The sequence below is a fragment of the Microchirus variegatus genome (genome assembly GCF_963457635.1).
Source record: "Microchirus variegatus genome assembly, chromosome: 14".
Lineage (NCBI taxonomy): Eukaryota > Metazoa > Chordata > Actinopteri > Pleuronectiformes > Soleidae > Microchirus > Microchirus variegatus.
In genome coordinates this window covers 22,558,438-22,570,101 of record NC_139815.1, presented here as the reverse complement: position 1 = coordinate 22,570,101, position 11,664 = coordinate 22,558,438, and the positions used below count along the sequence as shown (strand labels likewise).

At 38.9% G+C, this 11,664-nt stretch overlaps 1 protein-coding gene across 1 annotated transcript in view; it reads left to right on the top strand.

The window, feature by feature from the left end:
- Positions 1-10,467, top strand: part of dbndd1 (dysbindin domain containing 1) — a gene marked incomplete at its 3' end in the record, with an annotated part of 21,366 nt that extends 10,899 nt beyond the window's left edge. Inside the window, exons 3-4 of the mRNA XM_083901164.1 lie at positions 3,606-3,743; positions 10,310-10,467. Of these exons, the coding sequence (XP_083757290.1) occupies positions 3,606-3,743; positions 10,310-10,467 (296 nt within the window). The remainder of the gene's footprint in view (positions 1-3,605; positions 3,744-10,309) is intronic.
- Positions 10,468-11,664: the final 1,197 nt, after the last annotated feature.

The window sequence follows — 11,664 nt, the reverse complement described above, 5'->3', positions numbered from 1 at the left end:
CACTTATTCTTCCAAATGTGAACTTCTCCCTCACATGCCCTATACTCTTTGTTCTTAATCCATCTGTAGTTTTCCTCTATGGGGAGGACAAAGGGTGTTTCATAGAGTATTGAATCATCTGCATCTACACACCTGCCAAACATAATAATAAGATGAATCAAGAACGTCTTAATGGATCTGTAGAAGTACATCTATTGCTGTTTTACAATAACTATCTGCTTTAGACAGTCCTTCATTGTCTCAGTGTGAATTCTATTGTCAGTCGTCCCTGATGACGTCTCATCGCTCCCCCGCGATTTGGCGTTTGAAAAGGAGGGAGTTGTTTCGGTGTCTGTCTGGGAGAGAAAATGCATTGATCAATTATTCAAGGAGAAAGGAGGGGAAGAAAGGGGAAAAGAGCTGAGGGCGAGGCAGCAAGAAGAAGTGGAGTTAAGCATGTAGCCAGTTCAAAAGTAAGAAAATGAGGCAGGGAATGCTTTCCTTTTCATCTTTCTCTTCTATCACCCTGGTTTCACAATTTGGCTGTGTGTGTGTGTGTGTGTGTGTGTGTGTGTGTGTGTGTGTGTGTGTGTGTGTGTGTGTGTTCTTGTACTTGCAGCATACTGAGGACCAGTGAGGGTTTTAAACCAACAAAGTGAGGTAATTTTTACGGAGTAAGGACATTTTGGCCGGTCCTCACTTTGTTTTCATTGAAATCACTTCCTTAGGTTGCTATAACATGCTATACTCAATTTGTCAAAAATTTTAATTTTGGACGACTTTTTCTCAAATTTTGGACCCAATTTTTTTTTTCAAATTTTGGACCAAATTTTTTTTTTCAAATTTTGGACCAAATTTTTTTTTCAAATTTTGGACCAAATTTTTTTTTTCAAATTTCGGACCAAATTTTTTTTTTTCAAATTTTGGACCAAAAATTTTGGGTCAATTTTTTTTTATTATTTTGGACAACATAGTATTGAATTACGTTTTTTTCAAATTTTGGATCAAAAATTTTGGCTCAATTTTTTTTTTTAAATTTTGGGTCAATTTTTTCTAAATTTGGGTCAACATTTTTGTTCAAATTTTGGGTCAATTTTTTTTCTCAAATTTTTGAAGACATAGTATAGTATGACGTTTTTGATGATTTATAAAGTGGAAATGCTGGTCCTCAGTATGCAGCAAGTACAAGAATGTGTGTGTGTGTGTGTGTGTGTGTGTGTGTGTGTGTGTGCGTGTGTGTGTGTGTGTGTGTGTGTGCGTGGCATGATCTCCTCTTCAGTTTTCAGCCTCCCTGCTTCAGCCTTTGGGAAAAATAAAATATATTTTTAAAAAAAACGAATTTAAATGACCTCTAAAAGTGTGGTGATCTATATCTGGGCTCTATGCAAAGTTCTTCATATTTAATAAGCAATTGAAAAGTTAATGCATAAGGAGTTACAGATGCTCTAAATCAGGCATTCAAATCAGCCAGAATATGTTCATATTTAAAGGTGCCATATGTGAGAATGTGGCCAAAAACAGTTACTACACTCAAACTCAAAATACCGAAGACTTTTAGGTTTTGTTTTCTCCGCAATTGTAGCTCAGACGTAACTGGCAACCCGTGGTTGCTCGGCAGCTGAGACTCTACTGACTGCAATGATTGGTAGACAGCGGTAGGTGGCGCCACATGCCAAAACATGATTTGCAGTCTGCAAAAGATTATTATTATTTATTTTTTTTAAATGGGAATATTTTGGCTGTGCTGTTGTTGTTGGTGAGTTCAGTTTGTTGTATTAATATTATTCCTCAGTCTCTGTGACATATTAGGAGGATTTTATGGCCAGTTGCTTTAGATTTATTACATAACGCACCTTTAAAAGGATATATTTTAAAAAACAACAACTAAATAAGCAGTTAAACTAATTTATTATTGACTATATTGACAACTTGAATTAGTGTAACAGCAATATGAATTAACTGATGTATAGATCATTTAAAGATGTGAATCTTTGTGTCCCTGCCACAAAAGAACAACAAACATAAAAACAAACACATCATTAATGTTTTGGTCATTGGATTATCATTGGTCATTATTTCAGCTCTAAGGCCTCGACATGTTAATTTCTTATTTGTATTCTCTCAGAGTCGCCGCCTCTTTCACTTTGTATTCCTCTGGTCTCCTGACATTTCTGGTGTTGTGTATATTTTTAATCATCTCTGAAACTTGTCACAGTGACCCTCCACTGCCTCAGCATAATCATCAGCCCTTTTCTTAGATCAATATGTTCTCAATCAGGAAAGGGAAGCATGGCATTAAAGGCAGCAGCAGCAGCAGCAGCAGCAGCAGCAGCAACAGAATGTTGCCTGGAAAACAGTGAACAAACAACGCGGGATAATAACAGCATTCAGGTCGTCACGAGACCCATCGTTCAGTCAGACGCTGAAGTCTCTCTAAACATCTCTCTCACAAGATTGCCGCATTAGTTCAGCTCGATTACGCACATTCACTTCCTGGGTGATCATCAAGACAATCACATGTTCTACGCTACTCTACTTTACATACATTAACATTTGAGCGTGGTTGGCAGACCCTACGATGCCCAACATGCAGTATGTGATACTGGACCCTGTCAGTGTGCAGCCAGAAGACAAACCTGCTAAATAATCACAATGTTTGTACAGAAATGAACATGTCCAACACACACACACACACGAGGAAAAAGAGAGCAAATACGAGGCTATACCTTGAAAAATGTCGACCAATTAAATAAAACATTTCAGAAACACATTATTACGACGGAGTATTAGGGCCACGTTTAGAAAAAACTTTTTTCACAGACTTTGAGAATAAAGTGGTTAATGTACGAGAATAAAGTCGGAATATTCTAACCTGTTGTTTCAGAAGAGGAGAGTTGTTCAAATGAGGGCCGTGGAGCTATCTCGTGGAATTGTACTTTAGAATAGGTCTCACAAACAAGGAGATACTTAATCTTTTGGCACATCAGCATCACATCGTCAAACGTATCTGGACTTTAACGTGCACAACATGAACAATGACAACAATTCCCGTTGGCAGTACAGTACAACTTTAATCTCGTAAAAATTACAAATTAAATTTTGTAAATTTCAGACTTTATTCCCGTAAATTAAGACTTTATTCTCGATTTCTCAATGTGGCCCTAATACTCCGTCGTACGTTACAGACCCTCACTGTAAGGGAAAAACATTATTCGGCCTTTCTCTGACTCCAGAAAACTCCGTCCTTGGTCGACTCACTATATAATCAAATCTCCGCAACACTCGCTACAGCTCAGGCTTCAGTAGTCGCTGAATATGTTCCATCTGACATTTTTGCTTCAGAGGCAGATTCAAGAAATCCAATGACGGCACACAGCTGTGCAATGTTTGTATGCAGGTGAATGAGAAAGAGAGTGAAAATAGTCCTGAAACAGATTCCACTATAGTATCACAAGAGCAAGATAATAATCTCATAGGAGTTGAGATTAATGAGCAGCATGACACTGGATTAAGGGGCTCTGTGTTCACAATTACAACAACTTTAAGTTAAGTTGAAGTTAAAGACACATTTCTGACCGTTTCTCCAGAATAAATACATGCTCCGTCTCTCTCTCTGTGCCTCATAGAACCACTGAGCAGTGTATCTTCTTTAGAGGTGCACTTTGACCTCTTGGACCTGACTGAGCTGACTGACATGTCTGACCAGGAACTGGCTGAGGTGTTTGTTGACTCTGATGAGGAAAACCACAACGACTTTCCAGCAGGTAAGAACATACATTTGATTTTATTTAACCTTTATTTTACTCGAAAGTCACACGGAGAGTGGGATTCTTTGAGGCCTGGAACTAAGTCAATGCATGTTTGGATGTTTGTAATGTAAAGAGAATCATAAGAGAATCTCTTATACAATATATATATATATATATATATATATATAAAACAATACTTAAGAATGTGATGATTATTAACCCTAACCTTCTCATGCATGTGCTATAATGGAGTTCCAAAACTGTAGGAAGTTAATAGAATAATTAATAGTTGAATAGTTGATTGTTGAGTGTCACGTCCAGGTTGTTAACGTTCTGGGATAAAAGATGGCACAAGTTTCGTATGTGACAGATAATCCAAGGGAATCTCCCCATCTTTGAAATGCTTTGCTGATATTTTATGATACAACTCCCTTTTTTTTGCTGAACTGTTCTTTGATCAAAACTCTGGCAGGAACAGAGTATAGAGGAGGTGCAGTAAACTAGTTCTCTCTATGATCACTTTATTTTAATTCTACAGAAAGGTTATTACATGGAATAAATGATTAATAACATTTAAATTGCACATCTTATATTGATTAACAATTACACAAATATAAATTAAATTGACCTAATTTTCTTATAAATATGTGAGACAGTTTTGTGTTTTAATGTTGACCTTGTTCGACATCACCCTTTCGCCCCATGAGTCAGATTATGTCAATAACATTGTCAGTCCCAAACATACAGTGTGAATATGGATGAGACACTTCACTCTGCATGTGCAGCAGGTAAAGAATAAAGATCAGCCTATCAGTCTCTGAACTTGCAAAAAAAATTAAATTAGCAAAAAAAAAAAAAAAAAAAAGAAATCCTATATTCCTATGTTTTATTTATGACCTGGGAGACTTAACATAAATTGCTCCACCACAAATCCTCTTAACCCTCAGCTCGCACAAAGGATCTCAAGGCGGCTCAAGAAGAAGTAACGTGAACTATTTCGGATAACATTTAATATTTATCATTTAATATTTGTTGTTCTGTGAAGCCATTCGTAAATAAATAACTGATAAATAACTGATGGTTCTGGAAACGTTCCATTTGAGAAGCACTGCTTTAAACATCATGCAAATATTGCATATTGTGGGCATGGAAGGCTGTAAATACAAATTTCTTTGGTTTTTAACATTAATGTTACTTTTACTATTTGACTCTATGGTAAGCTGAATATATATATAATTATTCAGTCTTTCAGGTGGGGGAAGAAAGGGAAAAAGCTTGAGATGGCAATTTTTGTAGTCTCTAATTTTAAAATTTAATTCTCCCTTTTGTCTCTTTTCTATTGTTTTCTTTTTAATATATACATTTTTCCATATCATGACGCTGCTTGTGAAGTGTTAGTTATATATGGTGACAGTGGGTCATCTGAACGGTTCTGCAGCCAATAATTCATAATGAAGATGCTCGAGTCAGAACCTTATCTATGCAAAAAAAAAAAAAAAATTATTTCATTGGGAACCTTAGTCAGTGTGGGATGTAGCAGTGGTGCCTCACATGGATGGATGATGGATGGATGGATGGGATTGGCACAGCAGCCGCGCCCCCTATGGGCAGGATAAAGCGGTAGAAGATGGATGAAATTGTTACTGGACAGTTTAAAAATCATATTCTCTTATATAAATTCCTTGTGTGTTGTTGACAACAGTTTATATTGTACAGTATATTACACGTTTAGCTTGTTTTCAGCTGTGACCAATCAGCACAGGTGCAGGATCATCAACGGCTGAGAGGCTTCCTCACATCAGCTGTTCTGCTGCCTGCTAATCAAGACAAAGTCCTGCTGTCAGCAAATGCACAGCTGCACACATCACTATTACCAAGTTGAATTATTTTCATTTCACACAAAGCTCCCGACATGTTCAACTGACTTGTGCTCCCGGACTTTTGATAAAAAAAAAGCTTGAATTTAAGCAAAAGCTCATTTGATCAAAAGGTGATCGAACAAACTTTTTGCCTTGTTTATGTTAACTTCAGAATTCATCAAGCGAATCCTCGCACCCATGGGTTAACTGTTTCAATTTGGTCAACTGTATCCAAGGAGGCATCATAAAACAACTTTTTTGTCTTTTTACAAGAGCATATTATGTGAATCTGAAAAAAAAAAAATGTGTAGCCTGAAACTGCAAAGGAAAAGTCTGTTTTAATTATCATAAGTGACAATTTTGCAGTAAAAGTCATTTTTCGCCTCTTCTATTTTTATCCGTGTGAGTCTCAAGCAGAAATAGAACAGTCTCCTGTGAAAGCAGCAAACCACAACCACAGACACAGCGCTCAGTGGTGTGTGTGTGTGTGTGTCTTTGTTCAACTTACTTCCAGAGATTTCTCACTTCTTGACATTTTTTTTAATGCCTCACACAATCCTCCTCCTCTTTGTTCTCCCTCAGCTCATCACTTACTCACTTACGTGGCTCATACAGAGGAACGGTAACAATCTGTGCTTGAAGCTGCCGAATCTGCACACAGACACTCATTTAGAACTTCGAGGAAGACAAAAATTCTTGGACATTTTTCCAATAATTTGCTTTCGTCATGGTATCAAAAAAAGAATAGGAATATTGATTTCCAAGAACAGTTGCACACGAACAAAACAGACAGATAACAGTACTGTGGAATACACAGAGGAAGAGAATGAACGACAGTCATTAGCCACTGACAAAACAGTGCAACGGCATCATTTATTATTCATAGTTATTATTAATTATGCAGATGGTAAACATTCGTTAATGTGCTATACGTGCCAGGGTCAGTATGTTGAATTCCGTCAATGAATGTGCAAGCAAGTGTTGTGAGGGTGGAATTGCTGTAGTGTGCAAACTGACAAGGATGTGTGTGTGTGTGTCTGTATGTGCGTTCTTGTACTTGCGGCATACTGAGGACCAGTGAGGGGTTTTAAACAACAAAGTGAGGTCGTTTTTACAAAGTGAGTACATTTTTGCCGGTCCTCACTTGGTTTGCATTGAAATCACCAACTTAGGTTGTAAAAATGATATACTCTGTTTTTAACAGAGGTCCTCAATTTGGTACAAAAACCCATTTTCCAGCCCTGGCGTTTCACACTATTTTTGCTCTGGGGCTCCACCTGCAGACATTTTATGGTACTGCACCCAGTAGTTCTTTATAGTAGTAGATATTTGTAATTGTGTTGATTTAAAAAGTGGAAATTTGCTGGTCCTCACTTTGTCAGCACTTATACTCAGTCCTCAGTATGCAGCAAGTACAAGAATATGTGTCTGTGTGTGTGTGTGTGTAAGAGAGAGGGAGAAACAGCAATGCACTGTTAGCACCTCAGCTGTTCTTCCTTCTCTTTTCTTTGAAGTCTCTTTCGTTTTTCAAGCCTTGTAACTCCATGCATCACAAGTGCTTTACTATTCTATTTCATCCGTCTTCTACCGTGTTATCCTCCACATGAGGGCTGCTGGTGCCAATCCCAGCTGACATAGGGGCGAAAGTGCCTTTGTTTTCATTTCTGTGATTTAAGTGTTCATTCGTGCTGTGTGTGACAGGAAACTGAATGTTTGTCGACAAGAATACAAAACACATTTTCCACCGCATCATCATGGACCCGAACCACAAATCAATTACTCCATAAAGAAAATGACATATTCATTTCTATAATGGAAATTATCATTAGTTGCAGCCCCCGCAAATGAGTTTGCATTGTACAGTAAATGTGGGTCAAGCAGGATTGAGCAATGAGCATGACTGAGGGCCGAATGTGTGGCGAGCATGACCGAGTTGTAGGAGAGGAGGGGGAAGGAGAGGAGAGGGGTCGCTGCTAAATGTAGGTTCTTCAATAATTTACTTTTCCATGGAGAAACAAAGTCCTTCGTAGGCCACTTAACACTTAAAATACATCATAACCCATGTTACTGCATGACTTATAGATGTTGTTTTTGTTTAAAATCAGTTTACAGTTGTTACTCTGTGTGCCGTGTGAACACATCAGCGTTCTAGAGCAGCTTCAGAGCGACCGAACAAAAGGTCGACTTTGCCCATTTGCTTTGCTCTTTGTTTTTAGAGATCAAATGAGATTCATGACCCATTAAGTTTTTTTTTTTCCACCGTCACAGGCTTTAGCCTCCCATTCTCCTGTCGGAGCCGAGGCGCTGTTTTAACTGATGACACTGCACAACATGATTGACCTATTGTGTTGCTGTGCGGTGGATGTTTTCACGATGGTTTCGAGTCTATATAACAGCAGACAACAGATGTAATAATGAAAGAAAAATAATGGAGCAAAGTACATTCATTGACCATTCACTTATATATTATAATACATGTAGCTAGTTACTCAGTTTGTAACTGTTTTGGTTTTTTTTTTCATCTTGTAAAGCACTTTTTAACTTGTGCTATATATTCAAAGGTTCTTATTATCATACATTTACTAAGTTTAGCATAGTGCATCATGCTTATTTTACAAGCACAGTCCAAAGACCTAAGACTTGACTGACTGTCAGTGGCTGTTTGTCTCTGTATGTGTAGGATAGTGACCCCAGCTCCCCCTGCGACCCCTTATTTCACTATTATAGACTGATTTGAAATGTGTAGTTTGGTGTTGGCAAGAGAAAAAAGCTATACCACATCAAGCTATAAATAAATCTATAAATTGTCATGACCCGTGTTGCCAAAAGGAGACGTTTTCAAATCACCCCGACCCCTGCAGTGGTGCGAGTGTTTTTGAGTTAGCCAGAAATGAGGCGTGCAGTGAAGTGTTACCCCTTAAAAGACGCTGTGCAGCTTTGAAAGCCTGACACTGCGTTTTATAGCTGCTCTGTAAAAGCTCTCTTCAATGTAAGTGGTCAGATTCCAGCTCAATTTACTGCCTTTTGAGGGGGTAACAGCAGCTTTTTACATATCATTATTATTATTATCTTAGTTGAAAAGAAACATGCCCCAATTCACCAACACAGACTCCAAGATTAATCCCATTTAAGAAGTCTTAATCGGATTATAATGTCCTACTGGAGTTTAGAATGATTCTAATGATCCTGGAGCACTGCTGTTGTGTCTGTGTGGCTTTTCCTGGAGGAGATTTTAGTGTTTATAGTGATGCAGCAACACGCTGACAGAAGAATATTAATGGCTGCTAATGGCAGAGCTGCGGGCAAACCACAGACTATAGAGTTTTGTCTGTGTGCAACCTAAAGAGTACATAGATCATCTGTTTGGGGTTATAGAGTTTATAACGACTCTTGCGTGTCTCACTTTGTTTATCATTTTTAAATAGCATATCAATGTGTTTAACGGCAGAAACACAATCAGCAGGTCCACGACACAGACTCTTCCACACTGCTGAGGAGGTCGTTGTCCCACTTAATAGAACCCAGTGGGGATACCATCAATCTTCTAAAATCAATACGTCTTCTCTGCTTTTCCCCCTCCCTCTCTCAGTTTAATAAGTGTGAGCGTATGGACGCGGCCTTGAGGAGATATATAGTATAAGCCAGGTACTTGGAATAATATCACTCAGGAGAGCCCACAGTAGATGACGCTGTGAGCAGTGAAAGACGGAGGGAAGTATTAGGTCTGTAAAATTCTCCTCTCATTCCTTTTGTTGCCTGGATTTCATCCTTGAAGGTCAGACACCGCCACCAAGAGGTTAGAAGGGGAATTGGCCAAATTGAATAGTTTTGTAGAAGGATGCTGCTGTGAGAGATTGATAGATTTGTTTTTGTTTTTTCAAGGCCGATATCAATTATTAGGAGGCCAATAACTGATATTTCGAGCCGCTGTTCATTTGCATTAAAAGTGAAAATATTGGCGTCAAAATTTTGAATAATACAAACACCAACATTTAACTTTAGCATATGTTTATTAAACAGCTTTTCAGATTTGCAACATGTTCAAGGTTTTTTTTTTTCTTTATTTTAAAATTCTAACAAAAAGCAGCATGTCTTATAATGTTAAATGACAACAAATACATAGCTCCCTAAAGTATTCTACAGTAAATAAAGTTTTCCAAAATTTCAATATAACATATTTTAAGTTCAAACAAAAACAAAAAAGTGCAGGGAGTTCCCAGGATCTCTTATAAAGTGAACTGACATTTTAAATAAATAAATAAAATGCAGATATGCGTCAAAATGCTGAATATCGGCGCCAATAATCGGTCTATCCCTAGTTTTTAGATGCATTAAATAATATAAAACTGTCTCTTTCACTAATCTTAGCCAATCATGTTTATTTTCTCATTCTATATTAACCCCAAGAATAGCTGTGTGAGCTCAGGGCAGAGAGGCCCGAGCAAATCAGAAGGGATCAAAACAAGCCAATTAAAAACAAAACGATTAAAGTGCAACCAATTACATCAAAAACAGGTAATATGAAATTAGATGCCACTGCGCGTCTGCTCTAAATAAAGCTTTACTACAGTCAACAGCTGAGCTACATGGAAAAGACTGGTCACTATAAATAAAGGTCCTGTGGCTGGATTAAATGGTAAAAGGTGAGGTGATGAGATTTGGATTGGGACGTTTGTCGGCCGATTCCCGCGAGTAACAAGTCACTGTGTGTTTGGCTGACAGGTTCCCAGCAGCCCGTGCTGCCCAAATGCGGGTACATGCGCTCGCCCTCATGGACACGCTGCGGCAAAGTGGAGTCCCCGCGCGAGAGGAAACACCACAGCGACTCAGACACGGCATCAGAGCCCTTGATGAAGCTGGAGAGGCCGAAGCAGCCATGACGACGACGTCGTCGTCGTCCGGTGTGAACGTGAATCTGCCAGACGGCAGAGAGAGAAAAGTCGGAGCAAGACGGACCGAGTCAGAGCGGGAAACACGACGTGGTGGACCCAGAGGCCCACATCTGCCACCGAGCACTCACATACTGTAACGTCTCATGGTGCTGAACAGAAGGGTTCAGATCAAACTCTGGACACTGTGCTCTGTACTAAAGATGTGCAATACACCATCTCCTCTCTCCCTCTTCTTCTTTCTCTCCCTCTGTCTCTCTCACACACACAAACACAATCATGGTGTTGTTAACGGTTAAATGGATGCACTCTGGGCAGCCAGATGTTTTTCAGTTTTGTTTTTTAGATGATATACAGGGTATGAGGCCAGCAGAGTTACACTTGAGCCTCCATCTTAACAAGCTCTCAGGATAAGAAACAGTGGATGGATGTCGTGATCAGCACTGATGAGAGTTGTGTCCACAGTGCGAGGTCAGATCTTCCCGTGTGTAGTTCATATGATTCACACCGAGCTGAAGAATTGATCAGTGGAGGCCATTACTCTATGTGCTGCTTGAAAATGTGACAGGGTTATTAATAAGCAACTTAAACGATGCATATCACAGCACCTCCATCTTAAAGCAACACTATGTGACGTTTGATGACTTCCAGGCATAGACAGATCAGTCTGTAGAACAAAAAGCCTCAAGAGTTCTGATTTGACCAGCACCACGTCAGTGTTTTTTAAACTGGACGTTCACTAACATCACCTGCAACCAGGCACCTACTGGACAACACTGTCAATCACAGTAGTGTTCACTCATAGGGGTTGTAATTTATCATCTTATTTCTTATTTCCTTCTGAAAAACTGATGTGCTTTTGAAGAACTGAAACTGGCAATAGACAAATGAACACCTCAGGTAAAAGTGATAGATAGAGTGACATTTCCCATAGACTTCCACTCAAACTAAGTTCTTTTTGAAATCAGTGCACAGTTTACTTCTCAGCTTGAGTGACCGACTATGGTTTAAGTGGAAATTGTCTGCCAATTTCAGCAAAATGTCCAGACTTCAGTGCATGTTTGCAAGCAGCTTGTGGTATAAAGTAATGATTGAACAGTGAAGGGATGATCTCTTGGCTGAGAGAACACAGTGTTCACAGAAAATGACCCACTCAATTTTTGGCACAGACCCATTCGGTGACCAAAA